General features: G+C 40.4%; 1 protein-coding gene and 1 long non-coding RNA gene across 2 annotated transcripts in view; one reads left to right on the top strand and one right to left on the bottom strand.

Moving 5' to 3' along the window:
• Nucleotides 1-2,249: 2,249 nt before the first annotated feature.
• The window catches only part of LOC118142916 (uncharacterized), a 41,458-nt gene continuing 24,605 nt past the window's right edge, over nucleotides 2,250-19,102 (bottom strand). The window contains exon 5 of the long non-coding RNA XR_004726798.3: nucleotides 2,250-2,916. This is a non-coding gene — a long non-coding RNA (uncharacterized LOC118142916). The remainder of the gene's footprint in view (nucleotides 2,917-19,102) is intronic.
• On the top strand, nucleotides 3,092-4,939 carry LOC100404899 (olfactory receptor 2A12-like). The gene has a single exon (XM_002750703.4). It carries the CDS (start codon nucleotides 3,617-3,619, stop codon nucleotides 4,553-4,555), a length of 939 nt encoding a protein of 312 aa, XP_002750749.1. The 5' UTR covers nucleotides 3,092-3,616; the 3' UTR covers nucleotides 4,556-4,939.

Below are 19,102 nucleotides of genomic sequence, written 5' to 3'. Positions count from 1 at the left end.
AGCAAATATTTATTGAGTCTTATGATACACCAGGCTCTGTATTAAGTAAGAAAGCTACAGAGGGCAGTGATAAAGGCATGCGCGAAGTGCAGCTGTGCTGCCTGGTGGGGATGTGTCTGACCTGACGACTTTCCTTTCTCCTTTTCTTTCCTTTCTTTTGACAGTCTCACTCTGTTGCCCAGGCTGGAGTGCAGTGGCACAATCATACCTCATTGCAGCCTACACCTCCAGGGCTCAAATGATCCTGTTGCTTTGTCCTCCCAAGTGGTTGGAACTACAGGCATGCGCCAACTTGCCCAGCTATTTTGTTTTTATTTTTTATGGAGATGAAGTTTCATTATGTTGCCCAGGCTGGTCTCAAACTCCTGGGCTCAAGTGATCCTCCCACGTTGGCCTCCCAAAGTGTTAGGATTATAGGTGTGAACCACCATGCCCAGCTATGACCTGCAAGATTTCTAAGTTAGCTTGGGCTTGCCTTGCACTAAGACTGAGCCTGAGAAGCTGGCTAGGAGTTCTGGATCCTAATCTCAACTCTAACACAAACTCCTGTTGCTACCTGGAAGACCTATCCTTCCTACGGTAAATCTGTCTCTGTATCTCCTCTCTGGAGGTGACCTCCAGGGCTGCTGGGACACTTTCTATGTCAGCTCTAGAGCAGGCGATGATCTCTTTTAAAGTGTCCAGCCCCTCAACCTCCCTTGGAGCCTGGAGACCAAAACTAAGTCTGGCTTTAAGGAGTGAAGCTGGGGAATTGGCCTAAATTTCTTAGACATTTCCCTGCAGACAAGGGAGCCATGAAGAAGTGGCCCAATCAGATTTTTGTTTTAGGAAGAGCACTCTGAAGGCCAGAGCAGAGAATGGGTTGGGCGAGGATCCAGCGGGTGGACTGAGATGAGACCAGGTGAGAGACAGATGCTGAGTGTCTGAGCTGATCATTGCAGTGGGATTGGAGAGAGACAAGATGTGGGGGAGAGGCATTTTGAAGGTGGCAGCGATGAAACCATGGAACAGATAGGATGTAGGGTGATGAGAAAAATCCCTCAGCTCCTGCTGAGGGATTTTTCCTAGTTTCTGACCAGTCTGACTGGATTGATCTGACAAGTGACATTGATTACTGTGTGTGCATGCATGTGTGTGAATGTGTGTGCATGCATGCTTACATAGACATGTGAGTATATATATACATATATACATGTAATCAAACCAAAGCCAACACAAGATTCTTTTCCCTTATGATTTGCCTTTTCATCCTGAGAATCAAGGACAGAAAGTTTCAGTAAGTTGATGACTCAGATTAATTGAGCTTTGGCTAGCTCTGGTTTTGCTGCACATGGGAAACCCTATGGCTGCTGAAGAATGAAAGAGATTCAGTTTTTTCCATATGTTCCCTCTCTGAACCTCAGTTTCTCCACCTGTGAGGTGGCAATAATACTCCCTCCTCTGTACTTCTCACAGAGTCATCAGGAGGCTCAAGGCAAGAATTAACATCAAAGCATTTTGCAATGCACAGCACAAAAGCCAGATTCTATATTTTTGGCCCAAATGGAGGCACAGAGACTGGGCTCATCATGGTAGATGATGTTGCTCCTGAGTCTCCCTCACATGGGCTTTCTGGTTACAACGTCTGAGAGTCAGGCAGTTTTTTGCCAAGTACTTTGTTGAGGCTGTTGTGTACCTTCAGGAGAGTCAGGGAGGAGTGATGGGGGCTCTGGGGTTCAGGAAACAAGGTCCTGGTTGTAGAATGGCATCTGCAGGCATACTTCACTGGTTTATAGACAGCTTGTCCCAGCTGACCACAGCCCGCCTTCATGGTTTGAGCAGGTTAAACACTCTTTAACACCAAAGCCTCAAGAAAAATCTTATTCATTGACTTCATGTAAAAAATGAATTGTGAGAAATGGCAGCACGTTTTCCCACACAAGGCCCAAGGTGGTGGAATAGTCCAACATCTTTGGGCTGCTTCTCCACAGGAAAAATGTGGCTTTCAAAGTAGGTATTTTGAATACTATTTTATAGCTGAGGAAACGGGGAAAGGCCTAGAAGAGTGAACTAACAGCCCAGGTCACAAAGGAAGTCAAGTCAGAGCCAGGATCCAAGCAGGACCAGCTATCTCTAAACCCCATGTCCGTTCCACCCTGTCACGTGGGGTTTCTCTCCCTTCCGGACCATCTGGCTCAAGCACCATTATCTTTTGTTCAGATGAAGAAACTGAGGCCAAACTAGGGAAACAACATGACCTGCAAAAGCTCTTTAGTGAAAGGTAGATTTTAATAAAAATACTTTTCTGCCAGCTACATGGCACCTATCAGATTAACATAGTGACGGTCCTGGAAAGGTGCCCAGCACAGAGGAGAGTCAAACTGTGTGCAGTCCTTTTGGCCAAAATCCATAAACCGTCTAATGGATTGAGTGTAGATACAGGTTCTTGTGAAGACTCATCTATGGTGCTCCAAAGGAGAGCAAGCAAACTGGGGAACACATAGGTTGAGGTCAGACAAATTGGTGCCAGGAAGAGTAACACTGAGAGCATCAAGATAGCTCCATTTCCTAAGTGCTGATAATGCATATGACATCTCTTCAAAGAGGTTGCCCTTTCCCTGTTCCCATGGAGAAACTGAAGCTCAGGGAGACAGAGCTAGGGATCAGCAAGAAGCCAAAAATGTTAACAGAATGTTGGTTTTTGTGGGGAGAAGGAACAGAGGGTAGACATATGGGGCAGTGAAAATTGATGCTGGGCATCAAGGATGATGGAGTGACTTCTCAGGGTGTCTGCTTGCACGGCTTGGACCTGAATACCAGTCTTGTGTATGGAGAGTCATGCAGAAATTCAGCTAAGATGTATTGAACACATAGCACATTAGGCCTTCTCGTGTGATAATTTCCATGCCAAAATATCATTCAATCTTCACAGCAAACCTGTAACAGAGAGACAATTATTCTCATTTTGCACTTGTGAAAGCAGTCTCAAAGAGGCAAGGGGAAGGGTAAATGACTTATTCAAGGTCATTCACTCAGCAAATTATACAGGCTGGATTTAGAAGTCAGTGTTCTATCTAATACACTGGGGCCTGAAATGGGATGGGTGGGTAGTCAGAGAGCTGTCCTGGCCTGTAGACAGACTGAAGGTAAAGTGGTTTAAAAAAAAAAGAAGGTATCTTCAAAGGATAATATGGGAATTCTCATTGTCACAGGCCTCTGAAATTTTTCAACTTGCATAGAGTCAACATACCAATATTTATCTGGAAATTCCTAGTGGCATGAAGGAAACCCAAGTGCCTCACTAAGGAGAGGAGGATGCTAAGGGGAATTAGAGACCAGTTGGCCCAATGTTTTCATTTCACAGGTGAAGAATCTGAGGCTGAGACAGGTACTTGTTGGAGGTTTGGAGGTACAGCCAGTGCTAGATGTGACTCCTCTTCATAAAATCTCCTGGGAGTGGTGACGGTGACAAGAGCAAGTAAAATGGGCTGTGTTGTTGGGGATTATCACAGTGCTTCATCTGAACTGGGCATTGACCACTACCCAACCCCACCAGGGACCCCAGCTCGAGTGCAAACCTGAGCTAGTTCCCTGTCTGGATCGGTGCCTTTCTTTTTTCATTGAGAGGTGGAGCATAATGCAAGAGCCCAACCAGTCCTTTGTTACTGAATTCATCCTTCTGGGATTCTCCATTGGCCCCAGGACCACTCCTCTGCTCTTCTCGGCCTTTCTGATGATCTACCTGTTGATTATTCTGGGCAATGGCTTGATTGCCATCCTTATCTGCCTGGATTCGCACCTTCACACTCCCATGTATTTCTTTATTGGCATCTTGTCCATGTTGGACCTTGGCTACACTACCACAACTGTGCCCCAGATGTTGGCACATCTGGCCAGTGAGAAGAAGACAATCCCTTTCACTAGCTGTGTGGCCCAAATGTACATTTTCTTGGTGCTAGGCATCACGGAGTCCTGGCTCTTTGCCATCATGTCTGTAGACAGGTATGTGGCCATCTGCCACCCACTCAGGTACAAGGTCATCATGAGCTCATGGTTCTGTGGGGTGATGGTCATTTTTTGTGGACTCTGGGGTGTCACCTCTGCCCTTGTCTACACCATGTTTGCCATGCATCTGCCCTACTGTGGCCCCAACAGAATCAACCACTTCTTCTGTGAAGTCCCTGCAGTCTTAAAGCTAGCTTGTGCGGACACCTCAGTCAATGACCGAGTAGATTTCATTCTTGGTTTCAGTGTCATCCTGATCCCACTGTCCCTCATTCTTATAATTTATGTCAACATTTTCATTGCCATCTTAAAGATCCATTCAGCACAGGGACGGCTAAAGGCGTTCTCCACCTGTGCCTCCCATATCGCTGTGGTCACCATGTTCTCTGTGCCAGCCATGGTCATGTACATGAAGCCTGGCTCTAAGGCCTCCCCGGAAGAGGACAAGAAGCTGGCTCTGTTCTACAATGTCATCTCTGCCTTCCTCAACCCCATCATCTACAGCCTCCGAAACAAGGACGTGAAGAGGGCTTTCCTCAAGGTGACATGCTGGGGCAGGGCCCCAGAATGAGTCCCTGGAATGATAGCTGGGGGTCAGAGAAATAAGATTCATGGTGCACAGTCACTGTCCCAAACACTCACCACATGACCATCAGCACCAGTGGAAACTCTTGCTCAGCTCCTAATCTCAACTCCACACAGGTCCATGGGAGACAGCTCACTCTCTGGCAGACCAGACTCTGTAATGTCTTCCAGGTACACCAGGCACAGTGCTAAGGCACTTTACATGTACTAGTTTGATTCATCATCACAACAATCCTTTGGAATAAGTACTATTATTATCACTGGTTTCTAGAAGAGGATGTAGGCACACAAAACTTAGATAACATGCCTTTCGGGTACATAGTACGTGTATATTTAAATAATAAAATAGAAGATAACTTGCCCAATGTCACTCTGCTAGTCTGATTCCAGTGCCTGTGCTCTTAACCATTATCCTGTCCTTGATGTAAAGTAATGGGTCCATGGTAAGTGCTCAATGAAAATGCATTCTATTCCTGCCCCATTACCCACTGTAATGCCATTTCAAGTGATGCAGACTGACTGGAAGAGAAGCACATTTGAGAAAGATAATTTAAGAACTCTTCATGTGTTCTTTATTTAATTTCTCCTGCTTTCTATTTAATTTTGTTAATTTCAGTTAACAAACTGCCAAAGAGAGGATTATGGCTGTGGTGGAGTGGACAGCCTGGGTAGAAGTCCTCAAGGAATAAGACCTTAAGAGTAGTTCTGAGAGAGAAAGTGAAAGAGAAACCACTGGCCTGAAAATTCATCCTTGCAATAAACTCACTCTCATATGATTGGCATAATGTCACAGAGTCATTAATTCAGTATTTATTAACCCCTGCCTTTAGGAGGGAGATCCCATAAGCACCAAGGCAGGAGCAAAAAGCCTCAGCCTATTTCCATACAAATAATGAAGAAGAAACTAACTAGAAATATAATGTATAACTAACTAGAAATATAACTATAGTAGTTATATTTCTAACTTTGGATCATAGATGTTAGAATATATATATAAAACTTTGGATCATAGATGATCCAAAGAATTAAGATCATCTATGAATGACTAAGATCACATATTATTTATATTATATTATTTATATGTGATCTTAGTCATTCATAGATGATCTTAATTCTTTTACTAATGCCTCTCAGGTCGGAAATGTGAACCTGGGGTGACACTGTGAAATGAATGACACTAAGGCAAGATGCTTTAAGCCCTCTGTCATGCCCGCATAAGGGCTGCTGGAGGGTGCCGCTGGCTGTGTGGCAGCGCCAGAGCTGGGAAAGCGCCCACTGTTTAGCCAGCTAGGGAAGGAGATGTGCCAAATAGCTGAGACGTCTCCTTCCCTGGAGGAGTTAGGAGAAAACTCCGCTTCTCCAAGCTCTTGTGGTAAGGCTTGACGGCTGCCAGGTGGGCCCACAGACATCTGGGGGCTTAACTGTCTCTATGTGATGCTGTGCTTCAGTGGTCACGTTCCATGTCTACTCTTACGTTCTGCTTCTGCACCTGGTCCCTTTTTTCTTAGAAAAGATCATCAGTAATAGTAATATAAATCTTAATGTTTTAATTTTTTCTTGATAAGTATGGCAAAGGTGCTGATGCTTTATGCTCCTTACCTCATTTCTGGTGCCAGAAATTCCTGAGCCCCTACCTGAATGACATGTGATGTACTTGACCCTATCACTGCCATGTCCTATCTACCCTGCCCCCCCAGTCTCCTATCAGTAAGACCACGCCCTACCTACCCTGCCCCCAGATTTGCAACTCAATAAAAGTGAGAGCATCCCAGCATTCAGGGCCACTGCTGGACTCCGCGATTTGGATAGCAGTGAACCCCTGGGCCCAAGCTCTCTTTTCTTGATCTTCGCGTCTTGCGTCTTTTATTTCTACAAGTTCTCATCTCTGCACCAGCTAGGAGGGGCTCACAGAACCCTGTAGGGCTGGACCCTATACCTACCCATACCCTGTGCTGAGAATTGAAAGAAGGTAAGACATTGTTTTCCATCTTTAAGGAATTCCACAAACAAGAGTGTGTACCACTGTAGGTATGAGAAATCATAGAGGCACCTTCAAGGAAGACTTATGATTAGAATTTTATCAAGAGGAGAAAGCAGGGTAGATAATTATAATCGGAGGAGTAATTTAAAAATAGTACTAAAAATAAATAATGTTTATTATTATAGTATTACATACACCTAAAATCTCATTTAATCTTCATGAAAGACTTCAAGATTAGTGTTATTTTTCCAGTTTTACAGATGATAAATTGGAGGTTTGTTAAGTTAACAACTCTCTAGTTTTTGCTGTTGGTTAGTGGCAGGGCTGAACTTGAATTTTCTTTGACCACAGAGCCTGTACTCCCTCCTTGATACAGTCTGCCTCATAGACCACACCTTTGTGAAAGTATCTGGAGGGCTTGGAGTATGAGAATGAAATGGTTTGTCTTGAGCTGCAGTCAGTAACCTTTCTTGTAAAGGACCAGATAGTAAACATCTTTGGCTTTGGGGGATACATATAGTCTCTATCACAACTTCTCAACTCTTGTTGGAGAGCAAAAGCAGACAAATACATAATGAATAATATTTTCAACCATATCAAAATTCAAAACCATTCCTAGCTAGAAACCCATATAAAAACATGAACATTGAGCAGGTCTTGCTGAGGAGGCAGAATAGTAACCCTTTCTAGGTACCAAGCACAGCCCCCAAGGGAGCACCATGTTTGCAAAAATAAGACAGTAGAAATTTTAAATTTTCATTACAGTTGACCAATATGTTATTTTAGTCTTACTTGGTTCCCATCACTGCCATTTTACTTTGTTTTGATTCTGCTGTGAGGTTGGGTACCTACTGAGAAGTCACCCCTAAAATTATAAATTCTCTGAATCCTCATGTCATTGAGTTTTAGAAATGAAGGATGTTTGTCGTAAATGGGACTTATAAGTCATCCAGCCTAACTTTACATCCAAAATAATGATAGTATTTCTGAATCATATGGACCTGTAGCTTATTCTTGGACCCTTCTAAAGGTGGAACGCTCACTATCTCACTCTCCTCTGAACAGCAAAATGTTCCATTATTAGACAGTGTGAATCACCAGGGGTATTTTTTTTTTTTTTTTTGTAAATTGAGTTTAAGGCTTGCCTCCCTGCAACTTTTACAAATCATTTGTAATTTTTCTCTCTGGAAACAAAAAATACACATCTCCCTTTTGGCATGACAAAGTTTGAAATATGTGATGGGATCTCTAAAGTTCTTCATAAGTCTCCATGCTCAAATTTCTCAGTCTCTTTTCTCTTCTTTGAATAACATAGTTTCATGAGTCCCTTACTGATAAGCTCTCTTCTCTGGATAGACAAACTCTAGTTTGTCATTTTTCCTTTCAAATTGTAGGTACAAGAATCAAAAACAGTACTCTGAGCACCATTGGAATCCTTGCCTAACTTTAATTAAATCACACTTTCATTAGTTGTAAGATGCAGTTAGGAGTGGATATTGCCTTTTTTGGATTATGGGATGACTATGGAAAATGCATGTAAATGGCATGGGCCAGTCCCTGCTTAGAAATCTAGTAAAAGCTGTATAAATCCAAGGAAAGGCCTCAAAATGAGGTCCTCACAATGGTAAGCTACATATGAAGTAAGGTTCAGCACCAAGGATAGCTCCGCCACAAGAAATGCCAGTGCTTATTTATACAACGTGTATTTATCCAGTGTGCACTGTCCTAGCATCTGGTAACACAATGAATCAAAAAGACAGAATCCCTCTATTCTTGTGAGGGAAACTGATAATTTAGAACCTATATAGTACATTGGAAATGCTAAGTGCTATCTTTATGAAATATTAAATGGGAGGTATAGGAAGTATGAGATCTTTCCACATACAGAATGGTCTGGAAAGACATCTTTCCTAAGACGACATTTTAGCAAACACTTGAGGGAGGTGAGAGTATGAAACTTAAAGATATTTTGGAAAAGGGAATTTCCAGCAGTGGTAACAGTAAGTGCAAACGCTCTGAAATAAGAGCAAACCTTGTGTGAGGAGCAACCAAAGACTGCATGGAGAACAGGTAGTGAGGCAGGAGTATCGGGTCTGGAGGCAGGGAACCTAAAGCCGATTCTTGCTGGCTTCCTAGAACTAAATCAAAAGGAGGGTGTTGCAAAAGGAGTAGCTGCTGATCCTTCTGTTACTTCCCCACCTCTCCGTGCAGAAGTAACAGAAGGATCAGCAGCTACTCCTTTTGCAGCGCCCTCCCACTTTCCACTTCCTGGCAGAGGAAAACTGTAAAGTACCTCTGATCGGTCCCCTCCCACAACCGATCAGACTGGTTGCAGGTCTAGTCTTCATTTGTATAGGGGTGTAACTCTGTAACTTCACTTCAACCTCTGATTGGTCACTCCCACAACCAATCAGATCAGTTGGGGGGGCAGTACTTCATTTACATAGGGCATAACCAAGTAACCAGTGAGAAACCTCTAGAGGTATTTAAACCCTAGAAAGTTCTGTAACCAGGACTCTTGAGCCATATGCTGTAGCCCACTCCTGCTCTGTGAAGTGTATTAAATACTTTCGGTTCAACAAATCTGTGCTTTTTTTGCTTCATTCTTTGTTGCTTTGTTTGTGAGTTTTGTCCAATACTTTGTTCAAAACGCCAAGAACTTGGACGACTCATAGTCAAGACCCTCTATGGGTAACAATAGGGTGAGAAGTGAGAGGTAGGAGGTGAGGGCAGGGAGATGACTTATCAGGACTTTGGCTTTTCTTGATGATACAAAAAGCCACTGGAGAGTTTTGATAAGAGAATTTACATTTTCTGGCCTATATTTAACAGGATCACTCTAGTAACTGTGCTAAGAATAGACTGTGAGGAAAAAGAGTTGACGCTGTGGGACTGTTAGGAGGATATTGCAATATTTCTGACAAGATGACAATTTGGACTGGTGGCAGTAATGGAGATGGAGAGGTAATTTTTTCCTGGGACATATCTTTGAGAAGAAACAAATAATATTTGCTGATGTATTGCATGGGAATGGTGGGTATAGAAGCGAGAGAAAAGTTCGAAAGACTCTGAGGTGTCTTTTTTCATTTTAGCCACTTCCAGTGATAAAACTGCCATTAATTGAGCTGAGGAAGACTGTAAGAGGAGCGGTTTTATAGGGGAAGACCAAAAATTTGATTTTAGAAAATGTTGTTTAACTCTCCTGTTAGATATTCCAGTGGAGATAGAATATCAAGTAGATAGTTGAATAGATGAGTTCAAAGAAAATATCTAGGATGGAGATATAGTTCATATTTATCAGCACATAGTTAGCATTCAATGCCTAGGTTGTATCCAAATTAGAGGGAGAATTCAAATTCTGATCCTGCCAATTCCTATGCTATTGCATACTGCCTGTAACATGAGCATGAAATAATTTTCCTCATCCATCTGAGCTGGAGCCCTGTCCCTGACTTTATGAGTTGTTATTTTAATCCAAATTGATAGCTATCAGGCTTTCACTTTATGTATAATATTTCAGATATTGAAATTCTGATCGAAGATTTGGGGGTTTTCTATGAAAAAAAACCCGACACTCCACAATGCTGTGCAATATGTACTTTCTGTCCTCTAAAATTGTGACTACATGTCACTTCTCTCAAACAATGTCACCTATAGTGGGCCTATATCGTGTTTTGTCCTGCTAAACCCTACATGAAATTTGATGGTGTGAGAGACACACTTCAGCTTAATGTGGTGGTAAGAACATGGGACTTGGAGCTTGAGTCCTAGGTCTATCACATACTATAATATTTATCTGACCTTGGATAGCTGAATTTGAAATTTTCTTTTAGAAAAATGAAAATAGTGGTACTGACCTCTATGGGTTGTGGTAATAATCTAAAGGGATCACATTTATTAAAACATTTTATACAGCACCATTTTATACATGACCATTCCTTCTCTGGGATCTGGAAAATGTGACATATGCAGATGACAGAACTCTGTTATAGCCATTTAAGGACCAGGAGAAGGATAAAGAAAAAAGGACTGGTCAGTGACATGTCCTGTTGTCTGGGCTGCCAACCGAGGATCAAGGACTGAGTCCAGATCGGACTGAAGATTCATTCTCACCCACCATTCAGCTCTATCCTGTGAACAACATGGCTAGGGAAGATTCCTTACTAAATTTTACAAAAAGCTTCCAGACATGCAGTGATATGGTTTGGCTGTGTCCCCACCCAGATCTTACCTTGAATTCCCACATGTCATGGGAGAGACCCAGTGGGAGGTAACTGAATAGTGAATAAGTCTCATGAGATCTGATGGTTTTAAAAAGAGGAGTTCCCCACTTTTGCACTGTTGGTGGGAGTGTAAATTCGTTCAACCATTGCGGAAGACAGTGTAGCAATTCCTCAAGGATCTAGAACTAGAAATATCATTTGACCCAGCAATCCCATTACTGGGTATATATCCAAGGTTTATAAATCATTCTATTATAAAGACACATACACACATGTGTTTATTGCAGCACTTTTTACAGAAGCAAAGACTTGGAACCAACCCAAAGGCCCATCAATGATAGACTGGATAAAGAAAATGTGGCACAGATGCACCATGGAATACTATGCAGCCATGAAAAAGGATGAGTTTGTGTCCTTTTCAGGGACATGGATGAAGCTGGAAACCATCATTCTCAGCAAACAGACACAAGAACAGAAAATCAAATACCACATGTTCTCACTCATAAGTGGGAGTTGAACAATGAGAACACATGGACACAGGGAGGGTACATCACATACTGGGGCCTGTCAGGGGGTGAGGGGATGGGGAAGGGATAGCAGGGGGTGGAGGGATTGAGGAGAGATAACATTAGGAGAAATACCTGATGTAGATAACGGGGGAATGGATGCAGCAAACTACTGTGGCATGTGTACACCTATGTAACAAACCTGCATGTTCTGTACATGTACCCCAAAACTTAAAGTATAATTTAAAAAAAAAGAGGAGTTCCCCAGCACAAGCTCTCTCTTTGACTGCTACCATCCCTGTAAGACGTGACTTGCTCTTCCTTGCCTTTCACTATGATTGTGGGGCTTCCCCAGCCACATGTGAGTCCAATTAAACCTCTTTCTTTTGTAAATTGCCCAGTCTTGGGTATGTCTTTATTAGCAGCATGAAAACAGACTAATACATATAGGTATCTCATTTCCAGGAAAATACGTTTCACCATTTTGAGCAATACCAAGGGGACAGAAATTTTATCTATGTTTAAATTCTTGAGTCTCTGAGGCCACCTTTCCACATCAATTTGTTCTTTACACTTGTAATCACTGCAGTTAGGACTGGGAAGGTGTGGTTAAGGGGATAAAGGTTCTAGGAAAAGGTTTCTTTCTCTTCCCAAAAAAAATTTATTTAGTTTCCCTTTTTTTCCTGAAAATTTATAGTGTGTGAGAAAGGTACATCATCAGAAAGAGAGAAAACAAAGAGAAGAAACTGGACTTTTTTATTTGCTTTTTTTATTATTTACTGTCATTTGCAGCACTTATAGTCTTGATACCTGAAAGAATGACTTTAGGAACTACAGACAGGTCTAGAACATTTTGGCTTGCTATAAAACATTTTGTATTTTCCTAGCCTCCTCACTTTGACTGATGTATGCTGTGTGTGTGTGTGTGTGTGTGTGTGTGTGTGTGTTCATCAAAGTAAGACTTCTCTGTACAACCGTCACAACAGAGCCCCTGGAATTTTATTGGGGCTAGTCAATTAGACAAACCAGAAAGTATTAATAGAATTCCTGCTAAGATGCCTAGAGCTATGCTAGGCCAATTTGGATAGAGCATTCTCTGAGCATGGAAGTAGGCAGTCTTTGCAGTAAATGTGCCCCAATGAGATCAACCACTATATATACATACATGTGTGTGTGTGTGTATATATATATACATACACATATATAATATATATGTAATATAATATATACATATATGTGTATATATTATATTACATATTACATATACATATCTATGTATATATATAAAATTGTACTTTAGATTCTGGGGTACATGTGCAGATCACACAGAATTGTTGCATAGGTACATACATGGTAATGTGGTTTGCTGTCTCCATCCACCTGTCACCTATATCTGGCATTTCTCCCCATGTTATCCTTCCCCAACCTCCCTGTCCCAATGTCCCTCCCCTAGTCCTCCCCAACAGACTCCAGTGTGTGATGCTCCCTCCCTCTGTCCATGTGTTCTCATTGTTCAACACCCGCCTATGAGTGAGAACATGTGGTGTTAGATTTTTCTGTTCTTGTGTCAGTTTGCTGACAATGATGGTTTCTAGCTTCATGAATGTCCCCACAAAGGACATGAACTGGTCCTTTTTCATGACTGCATAGTATTCCACTGGGTATATGTGCCACATTTTCTTTATCCAGTATATCATTAATGGGTATTTGGGTTGGTTCCAAGTCTTTGCTGTTGTGAACGGTGCAGCAATAAAAATACATGTGCATGTGTCTTTATAGTAGAATAATTTTTTTTTTGAGATGGAGTTTCGCCATTGTTATCCAGGCTGGAGTGCAATGGCGTGATCTGGGCTCACCACAACCTCCACCTCCTGGGTTCAGGCAATTCTCCTGCCTCAGCCTCCTGAGTAGCTGGGATTACAGGCATGCACCACCATGCCCAGCTAATTTTTTGTATTTTTAGTAGAGACGGGGTTTCACCATGTTGACCAGGATAATTTCGATCTCTTGCCCTCGTGATCCACCCGCCTCAGCCTCCCAAAGTGCTGGGATTACAAGCATGAGCCACTGCGCCTGGCTATAGTCGAATAATTTATAATCCTTTGGGTATATATCCAGTAATGTAGTGGCTGGGTCAAATGGTATTTCTGATTCTAAATCTTTGAGAGATTACCACATTGCCTTCCACAATGGCTGAACTAATTTACACTCCCACCAACAGTGTAAAAGTGTTCCAATTTCTCCACATCCTCTCCAACATCTGTGCTTTCCTGACTTTTTGACGATCACCATTCTAACTGGTGTGAGATGGTAGGTATCTCATTGTGGTTTTGATTTGCATTTCTCTGATGACCAGTGATGATGAATTTCTTTTCATATGTTTTCTGGCCACATAAATGTCTTCTTTTGAGAAGCCTCTGTTCGTATCCTTTCACTCACTTTTTGATGGAGTTGTTTGTGTTTTTCTTGTGAAGTTGTTTAAGTTATTTGTAGATTCTGGATATTAGCCCTTTGTCAGATGGATAGATTGTAACACTTTTCTCCTATTCTGTAGGTTCCCTGTTCATGCTGATGATAGTTTCTTTTGCTGTTCAGCTCTTTAGTTTAATTAGATCCCATTTGTCAATTTTGGTTTTTGTTGCCATTGCTTTTGGTGTTTTAGTCATGAAGTCTTTGCCCCTGCCTATGTCCTGAACGATTTTGCCTAGGTTTTCTTCTAGGGTTTTTATGGTTTTAGGTTTTAGGTTTAAGTCTTTAATCCATCTTGAGTTAATTTTTGTATAAGGTGTAAGGAAGGGATCCAGTTTTGGTTTTCTGCATATGGCTAGCCAGTTTTCCCAACACCATTTGTTAAATAGGGACTCCATTCTCCCTTGCTTGTTTTTGTCAGGTTTGTCAAAGATCAGATGGTTGTAGATGTGTGACATTATTTCTGAGACCTCGGTTCTGTTCCATTAGTCTATATATGTGTTTTGGTCTCAGTACCATGCTGTTTTGGTTACTGTAGCCTTGTAGTGTGTTTGAAGTCAGGTAGCATGATGCCTCCAGCTTTGCTCTTTTTGCTTAGGATTTTCTTGGCTATACGAGCTCTTTTTGGTTCCGTATGAAGTGTAAAGTAGTTTTTTTCCAATTCTGTGAAGAGAGTCAATGGTAGCTTGATGGGGATAGCATTGAATCTATAAATTACTTTGGGCAGTATGGTCATTTTCATTATATTGATTCTTTCTATCCATGAGCATGCAATGTTTTTCCATGTGTTTGTGTCCTCTCTTATTTCTTATCAGTGAATCCAGGAGCTGGTTTATTGAAAAGATAAACAAAATAGATATACTGCTAGCCAGACTAATAAAGAATTCAAGAGAGAAGAATCAAATAAACACAATAAAAAATGATAAAGGGGAGATATCATTGATTCCCACTGATCCCACAGATTTACAAACTACCATTAGAGAATACTATAAACACCTCTATACAAATAAACTAGAAAATCTAGAATAAATGGATAAATTCCTGGACACATACACCTTCCCGAGTCTAAACCAGGGGGAAGTCAAATTCCTGAATAGACCAATAACAACTTCTGAAATTGAGGCAATAATTAATAGCCTACCAACGAAAAGAAGTTCAGGACCAGACAGATTCACGCCGAGTTCTATCAGTAGGTACCATTCCTACTGAAACCATTCCAAAAGATAGAAAAGTAGAGACTCCTCCCTAACTTATTTCATGAGGCCAGCATCATCCTGATATCAAAACCTGGCAGAGAGATAACAAAAAAAGAAAATTTCAGATCAATATCCCTGATGAACATCAATGCAAAAACTCAATAATATAGTGGCAAACCAAATCCAGCAACCCATCAAAAAGCTTATCCACAATGATCAAGTTGGCTTTATCCTTGGGATGCAAGGCTGGTTCAACATATGCAAATCAATAACCTAATCCATCACATAAACAGAACCAATGACAAAAACCACATGATTTTTATTAACGCCTTCAGTAAAATTCAACATCCCTTCATGCTAAAAACAACAACAATAAAAAAGCAAACAAATAAAAAACCTCTCAATAAACTAGGAATGATGGCACATATCTCATAATAGTAAGAGCCATTTATGACAAATTCACAGTCAATATCATGCTGAATGGACAAAAGCTGAAAGCATTCCTTTTGAAAACAGGCACAAGACAAGGATGCCCTCTCTCCCCACTTCTATTCAACACAGTATTGGAAGTTCTGGTCAGGGCAATTAGGCAAGAGAAAAAAATAAATGATATTCAAATAGGAAGAGAGGAAGTCAAATTGTCTTTGTTGGCAGATGACGTGACTGTATATTTGAGGACTCCATTGTCTCAGACCCAATACTCCTTAAGCTGATAAGCAACTTCAGCCAAGTCTCAGGATACAAAATCAATGTGCAAAAATCACAGGCATTCCTATACACCAATAACAGACAAACAGAAAGTCAAATCATAAGTGAACTCTCATTTACAATTCCTACACAGAGAATAAAATACCTAGAAATACAACTTACAAGGGATGTGAAGGACCTCTTCAAGGAGAACTACAAACCACTGATTAAGGAAATAAGAGAGGACACAAACAAATGGAAAAACATTCCATGCTCATAGATAGGAAGAATCAATATTGTGAAAATGGCCATACTGCCCAAAGTAATTTATAGATTCAATGCTATCCCCATCAAGCTACCATTGACTTTCTTCAGAGAATTAGAAAAAACTTTAAACTTCACATGTAATGAAAAAATAACTTGTATAGCCAAGACAATCCTAAGCAAAAAGAACAAAGCTGGAAGCATCAAGCTACCTGACTTCAAACATACTACAAGGCTACAGTAACCAAAACAGGATGATATTGATACCAAAACACATACGTAGACCAATGGAACAGAACAGAGGCCTCAGAAATAATGCCACATATCTACAACCATCTGATCTTTGACAAACCTGACAAAAACAAGCAAGGGAGAAAGGAGTCCCTATTTAACAAGTATGAGACTGAAAGTTTTTCCTCTAAATTAGAAGTAAGAATGTCTATTTTCATCACTCTTTTCAACATGGTACTAGAAGTCTCAGCCAGATAAATTAGTCAAGGAAAAGAAACAAAAGGCATCCAAACTGGAAAGGAAGAAGTAAAATTATCTCTGTTAACAACTTGGTCTTATATGTAGAAATCCCTAAAAATGCCACCAAAAAAAAGTGTTGAAACTAATAAACCAATTTAGCAAAGTTACAAGACATAAAATCAGCATGCAAATATCAGTTGCTTTTCTATGCACTAACAATGAACAATCCAGGAAGGAAATTAAGAACAAAATTTTATTTACAACAGCATCAAAAGAATGAAATAGCAATAACCTTGGAGGCAAAAGTCTTGTTCACTGCAAACTACAAAATATTGCTGAAAGAAATAAAGGAAGACACCCTTAAGTGGAATATCCTTTCCAATCCATGTTCATAGATTGGAAGACGTAATATTGTTAAGAAGTCGATATTACCAAAAGGGATCTAAAGATCTGATATAATGTTTACCAAAATCCCAATGATTTCTTTTTAGAAATTAAAACATTTCCTGGGCAATGATTCTATGAAAAAAAAATTCACCTCAAACTAAGATAAAATCTCAAGCGACAAAACAATCTGGAAGAACATAGTCAGAGGTCTCACACTTCCTGATTTCAAAACTTATTATAAAGTTACAGTAATCAAAACAATGAGGTACTGGCATAAAGATAAATATGTAGACCAATGGAATAGACTAGAGAGCCCAAAAATAAACCTCCGCATATGTGCTCAAACGATGTTTGACAAGGGTGTCAATACCATTCAACAGGGAAAGAAAAGTCTTTTCCGCAAATGGTGGTGTGAAAATTGGATATCCACATGTAAAAGAATGAGGTTGGACCTTACACCACATACAAAAATTAACCCAAAATGGATCACAGACCTAAATATAAGACCTAAAACTATAAAACCTGTAGAAGAAAACATAAGGGGAAGCTTCATGACATTGGATTTGGCAATGATTTCTTGAATGCAACACCAAAAGGACAGGCAACAAAATAAAATACAGATCACTTAGACTACATCAAAATTTAAAATTTCTGTGCCTCAAAGGATATAAGAAACTGAATGAAAGGGTAACCAATAGAGTGGGAGAATATATTTGCAAATCATATATCTAAAAAGGGGTTGATATCCAGAATGTATAAAGAATGTCTACAACAGCAAAAATTCCAATTTAAAAATGAAGAAAGGAGGGCTGGGCACAGTGGCTCATGCCTGTAATCCCAGCACTTTGGGAGGTCGAGGTAGGCAGATCACCTGATGTCAGGAGGAGTAAGAAACCAGCCTGGCCAACATGGTGAAACCTCATATCTACTAAAAATACAAAAATTAGCTGGGCATGGTGGCAGGCCCCTGTAATCTCAACTCCTTGGGAGTCTGAGGCAGGAGAATGGCTTGAACCCAGGAGATGGAGGTTGCAGGGAGCTGAAGTCATGCCACTGCACTCCAGCCTAGGTGATAAGAGCAAAACTCCAACTCAAAAAAATAGGCGGGGGGGAGGTAAAGGATATGACTAGACATTTTCCTAAGGAAGATACACAAATGGCTAATAAACACATGAAAAGATTCTTGACATCCCTAACCACTAGAGGAATTCAAATAGCCAATAAACGTAAAAAGTTGAGCATCATTAATCATTGAGAGAATGAAAATTAAAACCACAATGAGATACCATTACACACCCATCAGAATGGTTCATAGTGTGTGAAATTGACAATACCAAAAGTTGGTAAGGACATAGAGTAACTGAAACTCTCACGTCCATCTGGTAAGAGTAAAACTTGACAAAATCACTTTAGAAAACTGTTCATCAATAAATAGTAAAGCTGAACATATGTATACCTTACAATTCAGTAATTAAGTCCTAAATATATACGCAACAGCAATTAATTAATGCATATGTACACCAGAAGATATATTAAAACGCTTACAGCAGTATTTTTAATAGCCAAAATCCAAAACTAAGTTAAATATACATCAATAGTAAAATTGATACACAAATTATAATATAGTCACATAATAAAATACTACACAGATTATCTTCAAAGAAGCAATAATAATATTGCCAATTGACCTTCTCAGAAGAAATATTGTAAGCCAGAAAATAAAGAAATGATTATTGTGAAAGTACTAAGATAAAATAATTGCCATCTTAAAATTCTATACCCAGTGAAACTCTCCATCAAGAATAAAGTTGGCCAGGCACAGTGGCTCATATCTGTAATCCCAGCACTTTGGGATGCTGAAGCAGGTGGATCACCTGAGGTTGGGAGTTCGAGACCAGCCTGACCAACATGGAGAAACCCTGTCTCTACTAAAAATACAAAATTAGCCAGGCGTGGTGGCACATGCTTGTAATCCCAGCCACCTGGCAGACTGAGGCAAGAGAATTACTTGAACCTGGGAGGTGGAGGTTGCAGTGAGCTGAGATCATGCTATTGCACTCTAGCCTGGGCAACAAAAGCAAAACTCTGCCTCAAAAAAAAAAAAAAAAGAATAACGTTAAAGATATTTTCAAACAAAAACTGAAAGATTTTGTTTCTAGTAGACCCACACTAAAGGAAATTTCTGCCTGAAGGATTTTCTTCAGGCAGAAAAAAATGGTCCCAGATGAATGGCCAGAGAGAGAAGAAAGAATAAAGGAAAATTTAAATGGTAAACATGTAGGTAAATGAAAATGATTATTGGCTGTGTAAAAACAGAAATAATAATGGCATCTGGAGTGCAAAATGTAT

Source organism: Callithrix jacchus, chromosome 7 (genome assembly GCF_049354715.1).
Source record: "Callithrix jacchus isolate 240 chromosome 7, calJac240_pri, whole genome shotgun sequence".
Classification (NCBI taxonomy): Eukaryota; Metazoa; Chordata; class Mammalia; order Primates; family Cebidae; genus Callithrix; species Callithrix jacchus.
The sequence above is the reverse complement of the archived record's forward strand: the minus strand, read 5'-3'. Positions and strand labels throughout refer to the sequence as shown.